The sequence below is a fragment of the Barbus barbus genome, assembly GCF_936440315.1.
Source record: "Barbus barbus genome assembly, chromosome: 37".
In the NCBI taxonomy this organism is placed as follows: Eukaryota; Metazoa; Chordata; class Actinopteri; order Cypriniformes; family Cyprinidae; genus Barbus; species Barbus barbus.
In genome coordinates, this window is record NC_136715.1 from 13,416,371 (window position 1) to 13,442,828 (window position 26,458).

General features: G+C 38.9%; 1 protein-coding gene across 3 annotated transcripts in view; it reads right to left on the reverse strand.

Annotated features, from left to right (window-relative positions):
* Positions 1-26,458, reverse strand: part of LOC306857053 (neurofascin-like) — a 71,637-nt gene that overhangs the window by 41,355 nt on the left and 3,824 nt on the right. For all 3 annotated transcript variants that reach the window (XM_079396714.1, XM_079396713.1, XM_079396712.1), the window contains exons 2-7: positions 16,587-16,645; positions 8,582-8,755; positions 5,377-5,394; positions 3,283-3,388; positions 2,100-2,290; positions 977-1,099 (exon numbers count right to left, since the gene is read on the reverse strand). In XM_079396714.1, the coding sequence (XP_079252840.1) occupies positions 977-1,099; positions 2,100-2,290; positions 3,283-3,388; positions 5,377-5,394; positions 8,582-8,675 (532 nt within the window). In that variant the 5' untranslated portion in view covers positions 8,676-8,755; positions 16,587-16,645. The remainder of the gene's footprint in view (positions 1-976; positions 1,100-2,099; positions 2,291-3,282; positions 3,389-5,376; positions 5,395-8,581; positions 8,756-16,586; positions 16,646-26,458) is intronic.

Here is a 26,458-nt window from a genome sequence, read left to right on the forward strand (position 1 = left end):
CATAGCCGGCCCTAAACTGTGGAACAGCCTTCCAGTCTCTATTAGAACAATTGCAACAGAATCACTTTTTAAAACAAGGCTTAAAGCCTACCTCTTTGAGAGGGCTTTTAGTGTATGAGCCAACAGAAGTTTATTATTTCAGATTATTATTTGTTTGTCTTTTCACAATTTTATGTATTTTGATTCCTTTTAAACTATATTGTTCAGCACAATGGTCAACCATTGTTGTTTTATTGTGCTTTATAAATAAAATAAATGAAATGAAATAAAATTGTCTGTTGCCTAACAATAATGGAAGGCAAAATTCTTAGATGTCCAAAATGTAGCAAAATGTTGAAAATATGATAAAAAAGTCAAAAGTATGACATAAAAAGTCATAATCATTGCTTTTTATGTCTATTTTATGATTTATAAAACATGTTTTTTACAACAATGTTCATTTCTGACCAATGAACATGGAAGGGAGTGTTCAAGTAAGTTCAAATGTGTTCTTCATCGAAATGTGTACATATTATTAAAGTAGTGGGAATTCAAGCTAGAAATCACTTCACCTTTAAGATCCACTGTATGTTTAAGCCTTCTCACTATCACTGACACATTACAAAAGAGCCGTTTGTGACTGTGCTGATGACAAACAGAGTCAAGATGTTTGATCAGTGCTTTGTAGCGTGTCTATGCTGCGTGATTCCGGCTCTTTTGAAATGTCTCAGTGCTGTGTTTGTTTCTGCTCTCTCAGCTTTTTGTCAGGTAGTGCAGATTTGCATGCATGCACTAGCTCAGCACTAATGCAGTAACGGACACTGCTGTGAAGAGGACACAGACTGCATGACTGAGAGAGAGACAGAAAGTAAGGGGAAGTGAGAGGGGAGAGGTAAAAGAGAGCATGTAGGTGATGACTAAATGAAAAAGCAATGGAGAGGAGGGTTATAAGGTTATGAGATGCAATCAATCACAGGAAGTGATGAGCAATACTCACAGCTGTCCATCCAGAAGGTTTCAGGAGGGGGGAGACCAGGAGGAGGGTTGCAGGGCAGGACGAGTGATTCCCCCTCACGCACAAACACCGGCTCCAGAACCTCCTTCGGCCACAGCGGAGACTCTGAGCAATGGAGACGAGTTTACCAGATTAGGGAATATAACATATTTATGAGAGATAATGTTGTTTTTATAATGCTTTCCGTATGCATTTTACTTTTAAAGGGATGGGTCACTCAAAAATGTCACTTTGCTATTGTTTCAAACCTGGATGACTTTCTTCCTTTTCTTTTTTGGAACCAAAACTATAATAAAACTCCATAAATATATCAAAGTGGTCCATATGACACTATCTCACAAGTTTTCTAAAACAAGCCTAAATTTCAGACTGAAGATTACACTGTCATACGTTTTGGTAACCAACTTTTTTTTTAAATTAAAAAATGATGAAACAGATGAAATATGAGAGCTAAGGTTGAGAGGAAGATTATGGGTCTGTTCCGAAGACTTGAAATATAGTGAAAGTTATGGACAACAATTTATTTTGTGCACCATGAAAGAATGAAAGTCATATGGGTTTAAAACAACAACAATGAATAAATGAAATTATTTTTATTTTAGGGTCAACTATAGCTTTACTTTTCAGTCTGACAGCGTTTTAGTACCACATAAAAAATATAATATTCAAAATATTACAACTTTAATCTCATTTCACAATGACTTTATTCTCGTATTGCTACAACTTTGTAAAAAATTACAACTTTATTCTCTCAATGCTATGACTTTATTCTCATACTTTTGACTCTACTTTCAAAAATATTGTGACTATTATTTTTTATGTGGCACTAAAAAACCTTTGTAATATCGTATGACTTCAGAAGTCTTAAAATATTCTGTAGTGTAAGTCACATGAACTTCTTTTATGATACTTTTGTCTGTTTTAATGATAAAATCAAATTTCCACAGAAGAACGAAAGTTATATAGTCATACATAACATATGAGTAACATAACATGATGTTGAGTAAACGATGAAAGAATTTACATTGAGTAAACTATTTCTTTACAGACAATTAGCATGTTGTGTGTATGTCTTGCTTTGACATTACAGTAAACCAGCCCTCACTTGACACTCGTAGTAGGATTCTGTTGGAAATCGCTGTGCCAAAGTCATTGGAGGCGAAGCACTGGTACTCTCCTTCATAATCTTCCGGTTTCCCGCTGCTTCTGATCTCCAGTGTTCCGGAACGACTCCGCATGGTCACCCGCGGGTCCTTCCCCACGTTAAAGAACTTCCCATTCCTCCGCCACTGAAACCTACACAGACCAGTTACAAATAGGACTTGAGCCAACTTGATGCTGTTTATGTAATAGGTCCATTGTTGGAGCTTTTTAATAAGGGGATTTACACACATATCAAACTGATAACAACAAAGACATGAATACCAAACCAAAGATGGCATGAGATGGAAATTCAGCTATTTTCTAAATGCATGTTACTGATCTGATTTTGAACAATTTATCAGTGTATACAAATCATTTTTTAAAAAGCGTGTTGACTTTCGATCTTCCGTCGAAATTACGTATGGTTGACTTCTCCAATCATTTTGTGCTAACAAGCCTGTCCTTTCTCTTTAAAAACAAAGTCCTCATCCTGATTGTTTTCAATAATCCGATTAATTTGGATGTCAGAATTTAAAGAAAAGATCTTTTGCTACGTCTGTCTGATTGTGACTAAAAACTTGCAGGATTGCGTGCTTGGAGATGACCAGGTGCCATCTACTAACCTACTGAATATTCTGCGAGCGTGAACATTAAACTAAGCGTATTATTACACCACAATGGTTTTTGCGGAACGGCCTGAGTGGAAGGTTTTGTAAAGCCCAAAAGACCACCAAACAAAAACAGGCACTCTGAATGGCCACACTGTGTTGAGCTGGTCAGGCCTGCTTTTCACAAACAAGAACAAGGGACCGGAGCCAGAGTGAGCGCCCCTGCATATCGGATGGCATGAGAAGGGTACAGAGGGAGGGAGGGTGGACAAAGCTGGCAGTCCCACTGTCAGGTTGGGGCATTGGGTGTCACTCTCACAAAAATGTGCTGGTCTTTGTCATGCAGAGACTAATGGATGTCAGGTTTAATTAGACAGCGACAGAAGAGGAAGAATGAGAGACAGAGAAGTGACGTGAAAGTGGACGTATACAGTAGGAGGTTGCTGACAAACTGGAAATGTAAAGGTGGTGAGAGATGACAAAAAGGACGAGCAGGACGAGATGGCACAAAGACAAAAAGGTTTCATCCATTCTCACGTTGGCACTGGAGTCCCCTTGGCCTCGCATTCAATGATGATGTTATCTCTGGGGTCCACAATGTAGTACTTTAGTGACTGCTTCACAATGGTGGGGGGCTGTTTGACTGTGGAGGGAGGGACAAAGAGACAGTCTTATCTCACCAGCACTGAGAAGGAACACTGTTCTCAATGCTATGTATACATATGCCAGCTCTGCATTTCTTGAAAAATGGCTGTTCAATTCACTTTCGTGGTAACATAAAAATACACACACAATAAGCACAGACAGACAAAGTTTTGACTGACAGACATCAAATCACTTATTCTTTGTTATTTGCATATGTACATGATAAATTTTATTTGCTCCTTGTGTGTTTGTTTACTAAATATAAATTAGCAATAAGTTTGTTGTCTCCGTAGCGTCATTCATTCAATGGTGCTGTGTTTAAACCAATTTTCCCCCAAAATAAATGCAAAAAGTGCTACGATTTGTGCATATTCAGTCTGGGCCAGGCAGAAAGTTATTTTAAGATTGGAGGATGTACAGAATGTTGAAACAACATTCAACATTCACAAAAAAGCTATATATAGCTATTATTGCTTATATTTCAGCAGGCAAGCTAAAATAGCATCTAGGACTATCCATTATATAATATAAATTTAGTGTAACAGTTGAGTTCTGGAAGTAAAGATACCAATAATTTTCATAGGGAATTGATTTTTCAGAATAAGTTATGAACCTTTAAAGAGTTTGGTATCACTTAATTTTACAGTCCTGTTCCTCATGTACATACTATGTACTTATTGTAGTAATTACAATAATAACTAGGTACTAACCCTGAACCTACCCCTACCCCGTGTACTTACCTTATAATACCATTACTTTCTTAGGTAGGTACACTAAGTACATGTAAGTGCACGCACTGTAAAATAAAGTGCAACTGAAAGTTTTTACTTATACTGTGAGCTACATTGCTGGTATATGCTTTTGTTGAAGCATCATATCAACTTTTTAAATAATCATGTTAAACAGTGGAATTTCTGTTGAAAAATACATTACCCATGGTTCTGTAGAGAAATGTCCACCAATCAGAAAATTGTGTCACAACAAAGTAGTTTTAGTGCTCACCCACTCCCATGAAGCACTGCGAATGTCAGTTTCCCTAAATTCTCAAACAACTTACATTTTTATGATATGCATATTTTGCAATAAATATAAAATATATTGTTTCTGTACAAAAAATGTCTCTCTCTTTTTCGGTTGCTTATTAAGGTCACTGCAAACTGAGTCCGTCAAAAAAAATTCAGATCAGGTTTGATTTTCTGCGTTTTCGCATCCGTAGCAAGCACTTTGATAGGAAAGGACGGGGAATACGAAAAAACGGAAAAACGCATGCGAACATTTCGGACTCAGTGTGCAATGACCTTTAGGGGTCGCTGCAGAGCCACAGGTTTTACACTGAAAGCCTTTCTATATACACAATCGATAATTTTATTATTTATTCATTCATTAATATGTTTTAAATCGATTATGTAATTCATAGTGCTTCGTGGGATTCTAGGTATTTCTCTAATCAAAGCAGTTAACTACATATTCTGGGAACTTTGTCTTTTTTTTGCTGATTTCCAAGTAATTTTTATTAATATAATTTTTTTTAACTTTAAATCAAAGTTTGCAGTGCTGTGCTTCACCTTGTAGCTGCTTGGTTTGGTTCATGGCTTTTTAGCCACAAGAGTCCTGACTGCTCTACTCTACTTCTAGCTGGCTCAGAATTGTATTCTGGCATGGCTAACAAACCCCTGAAGTAATCCTTCCCTTCAAAGACATGGCCTGCCAAAAATACATGCTCTTGGGCTTACATTAGAATATTAATCAGCTTTAATAAATTATAGACTTTATAATGTATCTAGAGTAGCACAGTGAACTTTTGTGAGCTCTCTTGAGACTGCATTTGAGGGTCTTTTCAATGTTTTTTTCTGGCCTGAAGTGTAACATCAATGCAGAACTAACTCTGTTCTTTAGATTTCAGATGTGATAAGTTTTGTTGTAAGCCCTATTAAAACCAGCCGCTGATTTAATGAACAAGTTAATCCATGTTAATGAAGCACTTACGCTCTTGCTGGATCTTTGCTGTTAGTTCCAAGAGGGACGGATGAAGAGAAAAAGAGTTCAATTGTGTGAATAGTTAACAGAGAGTGAGGAAACATGGCTACGATGACAATAATTAAAACATTTACATTCATATATTAAAATTGCTACTATACTACTGTTATGAGACAAGACAAAAAAATATTTTAGTTAATGGCTGCTAAACTCTGAAATATGATTGCTACAGTTGTTATAAACACGAAGTCTACTTTAACATATTAACACCAAATATAGCAATCAAACAAATACACTTACCTGTTAATGGGACACCAGATGAATGAAGCAGAGAGAAAATGACAAAAACAGGGGAAGGGGAGATCAATTTTAAGATAGAAAAAAACATCATATCACAAACACATCACTGTCACATGCAAATCCTAATCGGTGCATTTATCTTCCCCATATGGCAGCATATTTAATCTTCGACTGTCTTTGTCAGTTTGTTAAAGTGACAGGCCTTGCGGGGGGTTTCTCACATTCGATAATAACCGCAATCAATGTGATGCATGCTCTCAGAAGAGTCAAAAAAAGCGTTTGTGATTGTGCTTTGCTAATTAAAGGAATATGACCTTCATCTTCAGGTTATAGTAGAAAACACCCATGTGTCTGTTGTGCTTTGCATCTCTGGCTTTGTGCCATTCATCATCTGACATCAATCATAGCACATAAGCAAGGTCACATGGGGACGGGATGTCATGAGCAACATATGTGTTAGTGTGTGTGAGCGCATGTGTTAGGTCAGCTGGTAGCCGATGACAACCCTCGTCAATAGAAATCACATTTGGGGATGGGGTGATATTGGGAGTAAAGGATCATTAGGGAGATAATGGAGAGATGCTAAGATTCACATGTCTAGTTCAATTCATCTTTTAGATCAAGGGTCCTCTGCAGGGGGTCTGACGATTATTGTTCATACATGATGACATTTGTTCATATTAGCTTAAACCAAATCTAAAGTTAAGTTACCGTAAATGCTTAATTGTCCCACCTACTCACATAAAATACTGTTAAAAACACACACACACACACACACACACACACATGCTTTTATTTGATCAAAAATACAGGAAAAAACTAACTATTATTAAAATGTAAAGTAACGGTTTTCTATTTTAATATACTATAAAATATTATTTATTTAATGTGATGCAAATCTGAATTTTCATCATCCATTACTCCAGTCCTCAGAATCACATGATCCTTCAGAAATATATAATATGCAGATTTATTATCAGTGTTGGAAACACTTCACATTTTTGCTGCTTAATATTTTTTTGGAACCTGTGATACTTTTTTTCAGAATTCTTTGATGAATAAAAAGTATAATTATAATATATAATTATATTATAATATAATATGAGTATAATAATATAAGTCTTTACCATCAATTTTTATTAATATAACACATCCTTGCTGAAAAAATTTCTTTCCAAAACAAATTTGAACAGTAGTGTATATTATTACAAGATATTACAAGATATATTATTAAATTAAAGCAATAATTTAAAGTATATTAAAATAGTAAAACATTTACCAACCAATAGTAATTTGAAATAATATTTCATAATATTAGGGTTTTTTTTCTGTATATATATATATATATATATATATATATATATATATATATATATATATATATATATATATATATATATATATATATGAATAAATCATTTAAAAAATGAAAAGATATTACTGTTTTACTGCATTTTTAATTATAATACTAAATAAATGCAGGCTTTGTGACTTTCAAAAAGATGAAATACTTTTACTGACGCCAAACATTTGAACTGTAGCATATATGTACTGTATTCTAAACATCATAAAGTAAATAAATCATTAATCTTTTATAATAAATTAAATTTTATACTATATGTATATAAATGTATGTAACTGCTCTGTCTCTCTCTATCCAAACAGGGGTCCTTGGTCTTTTGATGGTGCGTGTAATATGGAGTATAAGCGTACAAAAGAAGACACAACACAGTAATAATAATAGTGTGATCAAATGCTTGTCATTTCCCAGTAGCCCCTGCTGCTGAATACATTCAGAGAGGTCAAGAGGTCAGAGGGGTATTATGAAGTGCTCAGGGACAGGATCAGTGCTCCAATCTTCTCTATCTACACAGATCAATAGCGATTCACACAGACGGGCCTATAGTGAAAGCTGGAGAAAAAGGGGGGAGAGATGAAGCAAAAGACGGAATGCCAGAATAAGGGAAAATAAGAAAAAGAGAAAGGAAAAGCGAATGATGGCGTCTTGGGAATACAGGCAGAGAAGGGGAGCTGGGGAGGTGCTGACAGCCCCTGGTCAGGCTGAATCTCTTTCTATTGTTGAAGCTGGTGAGCACTGAGCGCCGCTGGGGTGTCTCGCTCTGTATGAGCTTTCAAATCATTTTTCACAAGAGTGTAAGCCAAACCTGGATGGCTATTATTAGAAGAAAATTGAAAAAATGGAGGAGTAAAACAAATACAGTCATACAAGGCGGAGTGGATTTTTTGGTTTCTTTGTTTAAATTGCAGTTCAGATAGAATGGATTTTTCTCATTTATTATGTTGTATAAATAGTAAGACCGTAATAGTGAGCATAGCTTATAACAGGACAGTAGGAATGAGCAAAACTAGATATTTTTAAATTTGCTTAGTTTACTAATTGGTCTAATTGGAATTATTGACTGCTAAATGATCATGAGATCACTGAGATTATATTCTGTGCAATCAATTATTTTGGTACAATTCTGCTGGACAATCTGATGCCTGTTTATTAAAGCTTGTTTAAAAACTTACATGAAAATATATGTCAAAGTTGTATATTGATATCAAGCCTATGATTTAATGCAAAAAGGCAGAACAATAACCCCATTAAAGCCTCAAAGAGTGTTTGAAAAAACCTCATCAAAAACACGCATTAGTGCGGAGTATATAATTTATGTTGCGAGTTGAAGTGGCACACTATGGAGGTCTGAATATGTGTGATGGGGGATGGGATTGTAATTCTCTGTCCCCTTGTATACATTATAAAAAGATTTTCCTTTCAACACAAATGTAATATTTTAATATTTTTTTATTTATATATATATAACATTTTATTTGAAATATTCAAATTTCATATATATATATATATATATAATATGACATATTACAATTTATAATTTCAATGATGACTTACGGTCCAGTGGGACTTCGATTGGAGCCACCACCTTTGACAGCAGCAAGATTATTGACAACACTGCCAGTGCCGCCCACCGCTCCTGCGTCCACATCTCTCTCCTCCAACTGGCTGACCCCTCCTGTCCCAGGTCCCTACTGATTTACTTACACACTTTTAGATGCGCTGTATGACCTGTGAAAAGACAAAAAAAAAAGCTTATTAAGGAACTTATTCAACATTACTGTGACATTTAGGAGGCGGCACTGGCCTTCCAAAAAGCACTCCTCATAGAGTCCCACTCATCCACAATTTGCAGGGAGACTCTTTATTGCTAAATTACGCACTTTTGAGTGTGTACTATGTGCCTGCTGTGTTCACGAGTAATGCAGGCGGGGGCTGTGCATGCGTGGAGGTTTTCAGCTGGCCTACATTTACAGTTGATATGAGCATTCCCTGGAGCCAATGGCCCTCTTACAGAAGAATGCGGCATCAGTGCATCACCACACCTACACAACACCATGCAAACCTCCAAACCAGGAAGAAAAAGACAATCTGCTCCCTCGAAGGGGCACCGAACCCCAAAACGGAGGACAGGGCTGTTATACAAACCACTGAGGTCTTATAGTAGACGTTAACTCCTCCGGTACATCTATCAAATCCTGCTTTCATGAAACTGACAGTCTCTCCAAACTGACTGGAGGTCAGTGACAAACTCTTCCCTTCAGATACCATCAAGTTGGAATAGTTGATCTTAGAGTCATTATGTAAATGAGCAGCCATGGCACTGTAATTCATATGCCTCAGGTGGTCTGGGTAGCAGGATCCTTTATTATATGGAAAAATTACAATTTTAGAATCATTGGTTGGAGCCTTGCTCTCTCCGCTCTACTGAACACAATGAGTCTGAAATAATGGTTTTCCAGCATTCTACTCTTATGGTTTGTTGTTTGATTAATCAGATATTACAAACTGTATGTTCTCTGTCAGTGTGAAATGTACTAAACAGATGGAAAAATGAGAGTTGGATCAAGTGCGAAATTCTTCCATCACACTGATGTGATCATTATCTGAACACAAACCATCTGCTGCATGGGTTTAAAGTACCTCATCTTCCCTAGGGGAAGACAATACATGCCACCTCTTCATGTCATTCAGTCAATAAGGGCTAAAACTGATTGTAACATGAAATATGCTGGACAACGAGGCTTTACTTGTCAATGTCAAAATGAATGGGGTAGCCAATCAAATCAAAGAAGGCAGGCTTTACTGTTCACAAAAGCTAACCATGAATTACAACACAAAGTTTCAGTTTTAACTGTAAAAGAGAGTAAGGTAAGACATAGCTAAACATTGAATATTTGACAACTGTTTTCTGATAAAAATGTTGGAAAATTATTTATTCAGCTTTCGAAAAAGTGACCCTTATGACTGGTTTTATGGTCCAGGGTCACATATACAACAATAAACAGTATTTAGCTCCATTCAGAATAGTATTTTCTGACAAAACAACAATTCAAAGCGTTTCAACAGCATTTGAACATAAATGTACACTAAATACCACCAATAAAGCTTGAAAACCCAATAAAAGATATATCTGATGTGAAAAAGCAATGCACTGAATATATTACTTAATGAACTTATTATAAAAACAACTTGCTATATAATGCTTGCTATATGAATATGGCATAAAGAAATTTAACAAGTAGCTACACTGCTACTCGTCGGATAAAGCAGATTATTATAGGAAAAGCTACTTTGTATTGAACACCGCTGAAATACTAGAGCATTATTTAAAAATGCAGTTAGGTAAATAGTTATTCAACACTTACTGTATGTGAATGTAAAGACACAAAGGAGGAGAGTACACAAAAAACAAGAGAGACATAAAAACGCCCTTCAACCTGACCATCATACTCGTCATAACAGAGTCCAGGTGGTTAGAAAGAGAGACAGTCTGAGGCCTGGAGAGAAGATGGGCTTAAGCCAGAAACAATCTGCCAGAGAGGTCACTGTCAGCCCAGGAACCCCGGCATCCTTTTATTTCTTATTCAAACTCTTTCAAAGAGCCAGAATCTCTTTAGGCAGGAATCCCATAAGCACAATTACAGGATCCTGTTAAATTATTTTACCACTTTTGTGTCAAGGTAAAAACTTGCCATATTAAGTCTGATACATATGCATACAAGCAAATCCACACATTTATATAGCAGGCATGCCTCCAGGATGAAACTCCTCCGGCAGGAGTTCTCTGGCAGGCTCAGCTGTCTGAGAAACTCACAATATGTTGAATGTCAGTACAGAAATGATCTAACCCAAATACTGAAAATGACTTGAGGAAATCAACAGCATTGCCAGTCTCATCCCCCATGGTTCTGAGGCTTTTCAGTTCGAGCGAACTGAAGTTTAGACACATCTGATTAGTGCTTTGTGCTTGGTGAACTGTAGTATATTGAGATTACAGAGAAGCATGTGGGCTAATAGCATGTGTCAAAGTCTCCTTCTTCTGACCCTAGCAATGTGAAGACAGGATTCATGGCACACATCCTAGACAGGGTGGAACAGGGTTCGCTTCTTGCCAAAGGCCAGACAAGCCCCGTGGGTTAGTTACTCACTGAGTAGTAGCATTTCATTAGTGTATACAATATATAATATGTATGAGATAATCAACGGTTAGCCGTGCATTAAAGGATTTTAAAATATTAATATTTGACCGGAAGGGTAAAAATTACGGTTATTTTCGTCAGTTACGGCTTGTTAGCGCTAGCATTCTGCCAGCTTCAAATCAGACACAGAGATTAAATAGTGCGGTAAGACTACATTTATTTGAAATAATTATAACATGTATTTCAATTAATTGCCGAGAGAGAGAGAGAGATGATAGTTGTGTGTACCTAATTGCTGCGTCTGCGTGTCTCTCTCTACAAACAATTACTTCAAAAACAGCGATTTTATCACCTCGTTGCTGTGGCCTGTGTGTGTAGACGATTTGAGTGGATCTCACACAAGTTTGGAAGTGGGGAGCCGACAATCCTTTCAGCTGTCTTCAGGATTGAAGACAGCTGCATGTAACCCGCTGTAAGTCCTTTTTGTCCGCAGCAGTGCAACTAGACTACCATACAGTACAGCAGTATGTTAGAACACTTTCTATTGTGCAGCGGTAGAAGCTGGTCAGCAGCTTCCGGGGAAGCTTGTTGTGTCTCAGGGTCCTCAGGAAGAACAGTCTCTGCTGGGCTCTCTTAATGATGCAGGTGGTGTTCAAGCTCCAGGTCAGGTCCTCAGTAATATACACTCCCAGAAACTTAAAACTTGAGACTCGCTCTACCTCCTCTCCATTAATACACAGACCATTGTGGGATGTTTTTTTTTTTTCATTAACAACCAGAAAAAAATTACTGCAGAAAAACAGAAACCTTCTGTTTTTACCCAAATGGCTTGTTAGATCTGGGCTAAAGGGAGTGAGGTGGGCTTCACTGTGCGACTAAAACAGTCATTTACAACATAATAGTCCTGAAACCCACTTGAGCGCCATCAGAGCAGGTGAGTGGGCATAGTTTTGCACTCTTCAATCGCAATCGGTCACTGCTAACACAGCTTATTAATGCATGATGACAGCAGCACCCACTGTGACACATTTTGAAATAATTTTGAGACACTTAATGGGTGCAGTAAAATTGTACAAAGACATCTAGTATTCTGAAAAAGAGAATGGACTCTGGAGAATCAATGCATTTGTAATACATTGTAATACCATATATTGTACAGAAATATATACATATATATGTGTGTGTGTGTGTGTGTGTGTATACTGTATACACACAAATTTTCCCAGAACAAAAAATGGCAATTTTATGTGTACATCTACACCACATCCAAGCCTTTCAGTGTAAATGCCGCCTAAATGACCATTACAATAATTTAATGATGCATATCTCTAAAATAAACAACTAAATTGAACTAAATGGCATTGGGAGGTCAAATGTCCTTGGTGCCACTGTAGGGTGAAGGTCTAGCAGTCTGGGGATTCATCTCTCTGTCTCTCTCTCTCCATGTCCCTAGTGTGCTGATGGTAGTACAACCCCGGGCAGTCTTCTCATCCAAATACACGCACACACATTACCCATACTCCCACTCTATAAATACTCACATGGCCATCACAGCCAATTACCCTCAGTGGAGCCACGCGTCTCTGCCCCAGACGCCCAACTCACTCCTCCTCGGGCCCCCTTCATCACTGTTCTTCGCCGAGACAGATTCTGAGGATGCTGGACTAGATGCCCCCTACAGCTGTCACTTACACACACCATATGCACGTTTTAACACTCTATTTTATCAATAGACGTGATAAACTTTACACTCGTTTTACCTGAGGGCATGAGAGTATTTATATATGATAACATACATCGTTCACAATGACATCATAAGGCCATCTGATACCAAAAAAATGTATCCAATATTTAAATGAATAAATGTAGTGGATAATATATTATAAAACGGCTTTCTAGAATTATGAATGCTCAATGACAGCAAACAGTGGTTAGATATTTCTGTATAGTGACCAATGAATGTCAAAAGGTGTTTGACTAATAAAATAAAATTGAATAAAAGTTGTAATGAATTAGCTTATAAAATTACTCTCTGGAATACCTGATTGATAATTCTACAGTCAAAATAAAATTAAAATATGACAGCTGCTGTCACGAATCCTGACCATGCACTTCTGTTCACTAGCCACCAGAGGTCACTCGTTCACCACACGGACTCATACACAGCGGTTCACAATGATCACGCCCACACCTGAGAACCATCTCGCAATCACCATCACCCAAACACACACTATATAAGCCATGGACTTCCTCAGCATCGAGGCCGAGTATTGTTTGCATTTATCACTCACCTAGCGATAGCACTTTACAGAGCCATTAGTCTTAGCCTTAGTCTTGCCTTGTTTTCCTGCCGTGTCTGACCCTGCCTGTGTTTCCTGGATTTACCCTTCGCCTCTGCTGTTTGGACTCTGTTCGCTCCCCGTTTGGATTATTGCTCTCGTCTCTGGATTATCTCTCTGCCTTGCCCCTTTGGATACTGTTCGCTGATCGTCGACCCACGCTTGCTCCACGGATTGCTGTGTCTTGCCCTTGCCATACCTGTTTGCCACTGTCTGACCTTGCCTGTTTCTGACCACGTTTTATAATAAAGCTTCGCAAATGGATCCGCACGTCTCACGTCTCGTCAGCCCGGTAACAGAATACTCGGCCAACAAAGGATCCAGCAGCTTTACTTGTGGATATTGGCCAGGTAAGGACATTGCACGGATGCTATTAACCCTCGAGCAGGGCTCGCGACCGCTCGAGGTATATGTACAAGAGTACTTAGACCTCGCCTATTTTTCTGATCTGCCGGACTGTGCACTCATAGACTTCTTCTGTGAGTGCATTAGTCAGCCTCTCAAGTCACGTTTAATCCGTGAGGGTCCCCGTACGTCACTCGCTCAGTATATGGACTATGCTTTGCGGTGTGTGGACTCTTCATTCATTGTGGGTGTCGCGGAGGAACCAAACACCGCACTCACTCGCAAAATGGCGGCAACAACAACACCCCTTCAGGTCATTGCTGCCAAGCCAGAGTCTGCTCACGTCAAGCCAGAGTCTGCTCACGTCAAGCCAGAGTCTGCTCACGTCAAGCCAGAGTCTGCTCACGTCAAGCCAGAGTCTGCTCACGTCATGCCTGCCAAGCCAGAGTCTGCTCACGTCATGCCTGCCAAGCCAGAGTCTGCTCACGTCATGCCTGCCAAGCCAGAGTCTGCTCACGTCATGCCTGCCAAGCCAGAGTCTGCTCACGTCATGCCTGCCAAGCCAGAGTCTGCTCACGTCTCAGTGCCCCAGCCAGAGTCACAGCACGCCGTAGCGCTCCAGCCAGAGCCACGCCACGTCTCAGCGCTTCAGCCAGAGTCTCTTCACGCCTCCGCCGAACTGCCAGAGGCTGTTACCACAGATTCAAGGTCAGTCCTTCGAGTTCTGATATCCAGTGTGATGGACCCACCACTGACATCGGTGCGAGTAGCTGGCATTCCCAGGGCCTCAACCCTGGCTGTTACTGAGACTGTTCCCCTGACCTCAGTGCTTCCCGTTATGGCGGTTGCCATTTTGAGTGTGTGGGCTGCACACTGTGCTCCTGAGGCCTCTCCTGTCCACGAGTCTGTTCCTGAGGTCTCTCCTGTTCACGAGTCTGCTCCAGTGCCTCCAGAGGTGGCGGCTTCCGCTGCAGAACCTCCCGAAGTGGTGGCACCTACTCCCGTATCCCGAGAATCCAGTTCTCAAGTCACGGCCAGGAGTGCCGATCCCGAACCCTGAGAATCCAGTTCTCAAGTCATGGCCAGGAGTGCCGATCCCGCATCCCGAGAATCCAGTTCTCATGTCACGGCCAGGAGTGCCGATCCCGAATCCTGAGAATCCAGTTCTCATGTCACGGCCAGGAGTGCCGATCCCGAATCCAGTTCTCAAACTACGGCCAGGAGTGCCGATCCCAAATCCCGAGAATCCAGTTCTCCAGTCACGGCCGGAAGTACCGATCCAGATCCCCGAGAATCCTGTTCTCCAGTCACGGCCAAGGAGGCCGTCTGCGAATCCTCGTCCTGCCCAGTCACGGCCATGGAGGTCGTTCCTGAACTCATGGTCTGCCCTGTCACGGCCACGGAGGCCGTCCCTGAACTCACTGTCTGCCCTGTTACGGCCACGGAGGCTGTTCCTGAACTCCCTGTCTGCCCTGTCACGGCCATGGAGGCCGTTCCTGTACTCACGCCTTGTCCTGTCACGGCTAAAGAGGCCGTCTGTGAGCTCACGCCCTGTCCTGTCACGGCTAAAGAGGCCGTCTGTGAACCCTCGCCCTGTCCTGTCATGGCTAAAGAGGCCGTCTGTGAGCTCTCGCCCTGTCCTGTCACGGCTAAAAACACAGTCTATGAATCCTCGTCCTGCCCTGCCACACCCTCTGTGATCATGAATGCTCTCCCTGTATTGTCTGTCTGCTCTGGTCTGGTGGTCGTCTGCCCCGCCGTGGTGGTCTTCTACTCCGGACTGGTGGTCGTCTGCTCCGCCGTGCTGGTCTTCTGCTCGGGCCTGGTGGTTGTCTGCCCCGCCATGGTGGTCTTCTGCTTGGGTCTGGTGGTCGTCTGCTCCGCCGTGGTGGTCTTCTACTCCGGTCTGGTGGTCATCTACTCCGCCCTGGTGGGCTCCTGGTCCGTCTGCTCCGCCCTGGTGGGCTCTTGCTCTGTCCTGGTCTCCGGTTCCGCCTGGGTGTCCTGCTCTGCCGGTTCTGCCTCAGTCCCCGGTCTTCCCACTTCCTCACGGACCTGGCCCTCCGTCCCTCCCCCTGTTCCGCCTCCGCTCCACCGCCCTCCTGGACTATATAGGAGCATCTGGAAGCCGCTCCTTGGGGGGGGCTGTGTCACGAATCCTGACCATGCACTTCCGTTCACTAGCCACCAGAGGTCACTCGTTCACCACACGGACTCATACACAGCTGTTCACAATGATCACGCCCACACCTGAGAACCATCTCGCAATCACCATCACCCAAACACACACTATATAAGCCATGGACTTCCTCAGCATCGAGGACGAGTATTGTTTGCATTTATCACTCACCTAGCGATAGCACTTTACAGAGCCATTAGTCTTAGCCTTAGTCTTGCCTTGTTTTCCTGCCGTGTCTGACCCTGCCTGTGTTTCCTGGATTTACCCTTCGCCTCTGCCGTTTGGACTCTGTTCGCTCCCCGTTTGGATTATTGCTCTCGTCTCTGGATTATCTCTCTGCCTTGCCCCTTTGGATACTGTTCGCTGATCGTCGACCCACGCTTGCTCCACGGATTGCTGTGTCTTGCCCTTGCCATACCTGTTTGTCACTGTCTGACCTTGCCTGTTTCTGACCACGTTTTATAATAAAGCTTCGCAAATGGATCCGCACGTCTCACGTCTCGTCAGCCCGGTAACAGCTGCAGTGCAATCAAGATTTGTATATAATATGTACTTACACAAAATGGTTGGAAATTTTGCCAATTTCAAGGTTGATGATGGCAGAGACTTCTAGCACCTGTAAAGACAAAAAACAGGGTTTTATGATCATTTCCAGACATGTGTTGATTCACCAGTATTCATTTATTATTATTGCTCTAATTTTAGCTTGCACCTACATACGGATGGTTTTTAATAGAGAATGTCACATAGAAAGAAAACTTATTAACTCTCTCTTTTAGTTTTCCATCCTCTACCTGCAGACATGAGAGGCTTTAGTATCCACCCTATTTTTCAAAGAAAGCCATTGTCTGTGAATGTGCGAGACTTCCGGTTCATTAGCCGCAGTAGGGAAATAACGAGAAGAATAACAAAGTGCAGTAAATGGTAAAACTGTCTGCACTACAAACCAGTGTGTTCATAATTAAGATAATACGGTAAGACACCAGTTTGCAATATCAAACAGCAAAACAAGCTGTTTTGTACAGCTAAAAATAGCTGCAAGCGAAGGACACTGGAAGCCAGACACATAAAATTTTACATTGCAAATGGCCGTGCCAACGCTTATGGAAAAAAAGGGTGGATAAGATGAGGCATTACACTTCACATAAACATCTGTGGCCCTGAAGACAGATGAGATTACTGAGTAGGCTTCCTGTAGCTCAAATAGTAGAGCATGGCGCTAGCAATGCCAAGGTCATGGGTTCAATTCCCAGGGAAAGCAAGAGCTGATAAAATGTAAAAACTGTAACTTGAATGGAATGTAAATCGCTTTGGATAAAAGCGTCTGCTAAATGCATAAATGTAAATGTAGGCTAGGACAGGAGCGGTGTAATCTTGACCTCTGAGACATGGGAGCTTGACTTCTGTCAAACGAAGGGACTACAAGGCCTTGCCTGACTTGACATTATATTGAAAAAGGAAGTGAAGGAGAAAGAACAGTGAAAAAGAAATCAGGGAGTGAGAGAGATGTGACTAATATAGAGAGATGGATGAAGTGCTGATAGAAGGGTAGAGTGAATCCTGCTGACGTCTTGTTCTCCTGTGCACACAGCACAGACTGATCTCTATGGACATGAAAGATGCAGAGTAGGAGAACATACAGGAAATACCTGCTGCCAATACACTGTGTGGATGAGAGCATGCTCAAGACATGCTAGAAAACGCATCTTTAAAATGGTTACGTTCAAACACAGTAGAGTAATTTATGGTTATTGGTAAGGAATACCGGCTTGAGTCCTATTGCATATTCATACAGACAATATTTTAGATGCTACTGTAAATTACTATGTGAACAGGACATTGAGACTTTCACCTATAAGTAAATGCGATCGTCAGTCCCAAAAACTAACAGTCTGTTAACATACAGTAGCCTTATACTGACGGAAGGACTCAAGCCATTCCAAATGGCCAAAATATTGAGCTAACAAGCAATCCATCCAGAACACTATAGTAACAAAGCAACATGCTCAGAAACAGTGACCAACTATAAACCACCTAGAACATTATCAACTACCTACTGTAGCAATCCATGCGTAGCAACTTGCTCATAAATCCTTGCAACCTCCTAGTAACACACTACTAACTGTATACTAAAACACTGAAAACCCTCAGAACATCCTAGCAAACACCTAGTAAACCCACAGATCACACAACCAACCACTCTTCCAACTACAAAGTAAAACAATAGCAACACTGCAGTGCACCATAGATACTGAATGAATTTAAACATGCTTAAAAACAGTAAAAAACACTATAGAAACCACTTAGTAACCCCCAGAAAACTCTACCAACTGCATTGCAAAATACTCAAAAAAAAAACTCAGATCACCCTAGCAACCACACAGTGGAGGGGCCCTATGATTTCAGCGATGTGGAAAACTTGAGCGGAATCTTGAAATCCAGTCATAAAAACTGAATTTACTGTAACGCGGAATCACTAAATTTGCCATATTTTGGATGAGTAAATAAAAATTAGGTCAGTACACTTAGATCAAAATGTGATATGGACTAGTTTCTGTGGATATAAAGCCACAAAAATACCATTTACTTATGTCATTTAGCAGACGCTTTTGTCCAAAGCGACTTACAAATAAGAAAAAGTAACTAAAACTAAAAGTTTCAACTCTATAAATACTATATACCCACATATTTAAGAAAATAAAGAAATTAAATAAAATTGACACATGCATATAACAACATTTCAATACTAAACATATAAATGAAAAAACTAAAATAAAAAGCGATACTTCTATCCCTTGCCGGTGTCCCTGCCCGGTGGAGTCGTACGGTAGAGTTGATGGTCTTTACACTCTTTACTTTTTACTTTTGTCATTTAGAATTTAAACATGAATCCTGCAAGTCCATGCTTGTGGTGTTTTCAGGCTCTGCTGCCTCAATATATTAGTACATGAACACATAAACATAATTTCTAGAATTGCTCAGAGTCACTTCAAGAGCATTTTACAGTTTCTTTTGAGTAAAACTATCATACAACCAGAGACCTAAAGGTCTTCACAGCAACCCATCAAATTAAAAGTTTGGTTTAACTTGAAGAAACTGTGACCGAAATATTACTGATTGTACTACTGTTACTAATAAAATTATTATTAAAACAATTTTAAAAGGAATATTTACCAGACGTTTTTTTGCGCAAAAAAAAAGAAAAAAAAAAAGTAAATACACAACATGGTATTTCTGGAAAAAAATAAAATAAAAATAAAATGTTATTAAAAGCTATGTTTTTGATTATTAATATTTAAATGACACTATTAAAATGAAATCTAGAAAATGAATGGAAAACAGAACTTGGTAAAAAAATAAAACCGAATTTGAGAAAAAAACATTTCATAGGCCCTTAAAAATTTAATGTTGAACTTTTAATAAACTGTTTAATATTGTAAGTTTCATGATTTCAATTAATTAGGCTAGACATGCTTTTTGATTAATACAATTTTTTTTAAACCTTTAAAAGAGTCTAGAAGAATGAAAACAGAAAAAAAATGGAATCTAGAAAAATTAAAACAGAATTTGGAAAAAAATAAAGCCGATTTCATAGGGCCCTAACATAGAGGCTACAAAAAACAACCGAGCAACCACCAAGCAGCCCCCATAATACCCTAGCAACTGCATAACAATCAAAAACACTCAGAATACCTTAGCAACCATGCAGAACATCATTCAACTATATTGCAACATGATCAAAACACCCTAGCAACAACCAAACAGCTCTCATATTTCCCTAGCAACTGCATAACAACCGAAAACAGTCAGAACACCCTAGCAACCACTAAGAACACCATACATGATAAAGCAATCACACTGTGCATTGCAAGGAAAATCTTGAACTGGTATTTCAGGATAATTAGATCTGAAATGAAGATAACAGATGTGCAGCTTTGTGTAGGTTTGTCACTAACGATTTTAGTAATTGAGTAATTGGTCAATTATTCTGATGATTAATCAAGTAATCGGAAAATTATAGTTCATTTTTTGTAGTAATAAAAATAGACCTAAGCAAACAATAGACTTTAAAATGACTTAAAATACATATAGCAATGAGGCAATAATATTTAGTTCAAATAAACTATCAAAAGTAATCATATAGTTTTATTATAAACAAAATATAACAAAATTCTTAAAATACATAAATTATTATAAACAGAACTAATGTACATTACGCATTGAAAAATGCCTGCAGAGGGGGCCAACGGCCTGACGACTGTTTTTAAATTTTACTGCACGATCTAATCCTTGTTTAATATTGACTAAACATTTAATTCAAATGTCCACTTAATCTTTAATATTTGGCCACTTCTTTACGACATAAATGCTACAGCCACTGTAATTTCTTGAATATGTGGACATCAAAATGTGTAAACTCAGAGTAAGGGTTTGAGCTTTTATTTTGCAATCACAATGAACAGCTAGCATATTTAGAAAGATATTGATTATCCTGTGTTTGCCTAGGTTTATAAATTATTTACCTTTCAGATCTGATCAAATGGAGCACTGTGCATTCCCAGATGAACGTAATAAAACCAAACTCACAGCAAGATGTAGAGATGGAGGTTAAGTTGCTCCACGCATTTAAATGATAACTGTTTGTGTGGAGCAGGATTTACTGTGAATGGAGCCGCTCTGAGACGCAGGTACGTAACCTACAGGCATGTATATATTTAAAGCACATATATTAAACTTGCATTGCATACATTTATTTAATTGAATTATAGCGTTTCTGAATTTACAATAGCATTGTGCCTTTTTTATATTTTTATGGGCTTTTTATGCCTTTTATTGAGATAAAACAGCACAGAGATGACAGGAAAGCATGGGGTGGAGAGAGGGGAGTGGGATTGACAAAGAACCTCGAGACAGGAATTGAATTCGGGCCACCGTGAGCACAGTTGCACTGTATGTCAACACACTTGGCGCCAACAGCATTATGCTTTATTATAATTTTTAAATGGGTTTAATATACATGCAGCCTTGGAAAACTGTCTAATAATGCGTTCCGTAGATTCTACGTGGAATGCGCCACTTACGGTATTTTGCCAGTTACTCTACAAAATACAAATCAAGGATGTGTTTACATGCTCCTTTAGTTTTACGTCTATTGTCTGTTTGTCACCCAAATATCTCATATTGTCCAGTAACATCTGCTCCTCACAGAATACACTTCCTGTGTGACCTCTGACACGGTCCATTACCGGATCTTATTAGCCTTTACAGATCAGAAAGTGACCACAGTAATAACGGTCCACACAGATGGGCAAAACGGTCCAATATGCAGTGTCATCCAACTAAAGCTTGGTTGTGGACATACTTATGCTTTAACTTGCACTAAAGGTGCTGGACAAATAAACTAAGACTTCAGTGAAGGTAAGACAGACGAGTGTGCAGAGCTGGTTCAATGTTGCAGAATGACCTAGTTATACCAGGAGAGGATGGAGAGAATAGATGTGGGGAGGGGGCGGCAGGGAGCAGAAAGGGAGGGGACGCAGAAAAGGGGGACCTTGGAGGAGCAGAATGAAAAGTAGTTTGGTGGAAAGTGAGAGGAAGACGGGGGAGGGAGGAAGATGGTGGAAAAGCAATGGAGTCAAAGAGGCGTATCTCCAGCCCTAAGGGGAACGATAAATCAATCCCGCCTCTTCCTGATTAGAGCCAAAACTCTTCCTCCTCCTCCCACTCACTGCTGCCAAATATTACCTGATGTATAACCACACCTGCAAAAACCTGGAAAATGACACCGTTGAGACATTTAAGCATAAAAGTTAGTCTGAAGTTCTCTCTGGTGTGGATTCAAAGCAGATCTAGTAATATGCAACCAGAAGAGGCAAGAGCTGTCTGGATGTTTTACCGGAAGCTGCCAGATGCTGACCTACTCTACTGAAGGTGGGATGAGGTGGATCCTTGCGGCAAGGACAAGATCTGGGTCATGATGCTCTGATAGTCTTGTAGTGACAAATAAACAAATTTATAACACATTTTTGACATCATTGGTTTTAAATTACCTGATGGTGAAGACTTCAAATGATGGTTGATTATTTAGGTTGACATTTAAAATAAATTAATGAATGTACTTAATTTTTTTTAGAAAGCTTTGAAGGGGATAAATTATAAAGACACAACATGCTGAGAGTAGCGTAGGATGAAATCCTGAATGTGTCAATTATATGGTGAAAACAAGGATGCGTACGTGTGATCAAAAGTGACAGAAAAGACATCATAATAAATGTTCTATATTATATTATAACAAAGTTCAAAATCATTTGTTTGATATTTTAATATAATATAATATAATAAAATTTCAAACAAATGATTTTGAACTTTGTTAATGAAAGACCTCTGAAAAAATGCATCATGGTTTCAAAAAACAAAAAAAACAAACAGTTTTCAACTCTGACAATAATATTTATTTCTGAATCCGATATCTAAAGGGAGTTTTTGTTCACTATTCATCACATCCTAACCTAGCAGTGGGTTTTATCGGTCTACTGCATGTCTAAAGCATGCTGTGCCACAACTGAAATATTTAAGACCCCCTTCTTCTCCTATACCCTTAAAGATGACCACCCTCCTACATCCTTTCAGCACAGCTTTAGTCTCTTCCGTTCTAAAGTAAAATTGGATTCTGCCTAATCTCCGCCAGCACATTCGGTTTCCTCTCATTTCCTCCTGCACTGTTTAATTCAGTATTTATTTATGCAATCACAGAAAGGTCACACTTTGGAGTAAACAGACCAATGGAAAACCTTCTTTGATGTGTTCTTGTATTGATTTTTTTTTTAATCCTATTTATTCCATTTTAGTGGATTATAAAAATCTGTTTTGCCGTGTGGATATCCTGTAACTCAATAAGATGAGATGAGTTTGTGCCTCGGGAGAGACAGTGATAGGTGGGCAGACAACAGGAACCAATCCTACAGCACACACACCTAAACCTAGCTCTCCTGCTAATGGCCCAATTCATACATACTAATATATGCTTTTAAGTCACTTCATTGTTTTTTTAATCTTCTAATTTTCTTCCTGACCACATCTGAAAAGAAATGCAACCCAGCTGCTTATAATCCAAACTCTTCTCGCCAGAGTTGCCGCCGTAGATGACCTGGTCACTAGGGCTCCATAGCAACAACATCGGGTGAGGGGTGTGTGTTTTTTGTTTTGTTTTTGAGAATAACACTCATCCCAGAGGAGAAGTGTGCAACGCCCATTACCAAGCCAGCGGGTGCGTATCCGTTATGGTGTGGCAATGTGTTGTTTTTAAAGTCAAGAGAGAAGGTACAAAATGTACAACCTTTTTATTTACATTATCAGGTCTGTTATGCACCACATTGTTAAATCAGACTCAAACGACAGGCTTTCAAAGACATAAAAATGGCAAATAAAATTAAAATGGTGTAAACCGCACATGTGTGCTGTTGCTTGGATACTAATAAGGGTTCATTAGAGATGCAGCAGCTGTGTGTTACTGCACAAAACAGGATTCAACAACAAAAAAAACTCTGCTAAAAAATATACCACACACTATATTTCTGAAAAATTTCCTTTTTTTCCCTTAAGCATTTTAAGACAGTTTTAAGGAAATCAAAATAAACAGTTTTCCGTATGTTTTATAGCCTAAATATAGATTGAGAGGTCACATATAGGCCAGTTATGAATATTTAATGAATGCTGATTCCTGTGAAGCTCATGAAAAACCCTACTGACAGGTTTAGAAATGTAGATTTTTTTTCAGATGATGAAGTGACTGATGTATCATAAAAATCAGAAATCATAAAGTATAAAAAAAATCTAACTTCCTCTGTTATATATATATATATACATACATATAATCTAATATGTATATATGAAGTTTATTTGCAAAAACAGATAACTTAAGTTATGTGTTTATTTGTGTTAGTTAGCTGTTTTTTTAGTTATTTTTTTAACCTAATCAAAATAACCCAACTGCAGTTTGAGTGAGATTAGCTGGAATACACAATGTAATTTTGCTTCTCAAGGAAACCTTATTTTAAGTCTGCTTGTTTTTTTTTCAATGTGGTTAGCAGGAGTGATGGTTCACAAAAATAGCTGCTGGGACTCATTTCCTGGATGTGTCCATCTGCCTGGGGTTACCTTGGTGATTAAATACATTCTGGCTCTCTTAATGGTCGTAGCTGTGCCATCCCACCTCCTGGGACACGGCTTCCCTGCTCCTCCCTGTGTTTTGCTCCTCCTTCATTCGCACTTATCATAAGGAGGGATTGGTGGATTGTGTGAAGGGTGTGAATATATATATATATATACTGCCGAATGACAAGAAACGTGCGTTAGAATGTTTGTGCATGCTTATGTCTGAGTTTGATTGAATTTGCATGTGTGTTTGAGTCTGTGTGTGGTAAATTAAAAAAAAAATATATATATAATAATAATAATAATAATAATAATATTATATATATATATATATATATATATATATATATATATATATATATATATATATATATACACACACACACATATGTTTTGTAATATGTTTTGTATATGTATAAATAAATATATATATATATATATATATATATATATATATATATATATATATGTATATATATATATATATATATATATATATATATATATATATATAATTTTCACACAATTCTAACCAATTTTAATAGTAATTTAAAAGTTTTTATTAATAAATTAACTCATTTTAACATCTGTATCTATATTTAATATACATTTAAGTATTAACGCTAGTTAATTAACATATTAACATTTGTAAATAATGGGGGCTGTCAAAGGAGTAAAACAATCTCAAATATTTCAATTAAACTATATGATAAATAATAAAAAATGAGCCCATTTCTGTTTTAGTGTCACTGGAAAATTTGTGGTATACAAACTCTTCAACAAAAGCTCCTCAAAAGACAACACCGCTTCGAAACATGACAAACATGCTGCTAAGAAACCCATAAACACACTTGAAACACGTTTCACACAAGCATGATCATATTCAAACAAAGAGAATCCCTAAAATTCCTAAGAAATACTGCTAATTACTTTGTGCTTCGCCTCAGAGGATCCAAAGGGTTCATGAGCTGTTTTTCAAGCCCCTGAAGCAGAGAGAGGACCAGCTTTGTGGGAGACCACCTCTGTCCTTAAACCATTCCGATTAAACCTGTTCCAAATGCCACAGGGTCAATGAATTTGGTGGATTCAGGCATTGGAGATAATATATGCGCATGCTATTTACAATGCTTTCTTAATTCTGTAGTTTATGCTAAAACCTAAAGCCTCAAGATTCACCCTTCTCTCAGATCTGAAGACACCAGCAAATAGCAGCGGACTGACATCTGATGAGTCAGACTCTTGTGTATATCACGCCAGGCTCTGTTGAACTTCATGTTTGCTTCAGCTCGTACTGTTGCCCTCAGGCGCTGTGATTGTGCGCATGAGGCAACACAAGGTCATAATTCAGGTCAATGCTTTTTAGAGACACAAATCATACCTCACATTTTTTGGTAGATTTTAGGCATGTAATACATCTTATCCCTTTTAGTCACAGGAAATGTGTGTGGATTATTTCTGCATGCTAACACGTTTCTGTCATCGCCGTCATGCAACATCCATAAAATATGCTCTGACAGCTTTGAGATACAATAATAGCCACAAATGGATGAAAATTGCAGGAAAGAAGAAATGTACTCAAGCTTTTGATTGGGTGCTAATATTGTAGTTTCTTATATTAGTCTGTCTTCTGGTGATCTTGGCAATTCAGGAACGTTTATAGCGTTTTTGTGATCCTCAATATGTTTCTGAATGAATGTGTGTAATATTAAATTACATCACATTACTGCACGTTAATCTTTCAGTCACACACTATCAGCAGGAAAAATCACGCAATTCAAGCGCAATGCTCAAGGGTCCAACAACTGTTCCCCATCTGGGATTTGAGCATCTGGCTCCGTGTTCTCTTCAAAATGTCAGTTCTTACAGTATGATCTTACTGTAGCCTACCTGTAAGACTATTACGCTAGTATAAAACAGAAGCATAGGTCTGGAAGTGCCGACTAACAGCTGTGAGAGCAATTATTCTGCATATGAGGGTAATTTTGCCACAACAGACTATGTAGATTCACTCAGCACCACATGGGCGGAAGAAGAGCTTAGCTAGGCTTGACACGAACGATTAATACTCCAAAAGAGCATTGCCAGTGTCACCAGTGCTAAATCTCTCATTATGGAAAGCAGAAGGCTTTTTAAACCACACAGACCTGAACTAATTGGAGACGTTCTGGAACAATCCATCCACGTCTGGCCCGATCTCAGGACGTAAATGAGCTGTACCAGACCACTTTTATTCTATAACAGGGCATTTATTCACTCTGAAAGGCAACGTAAATTA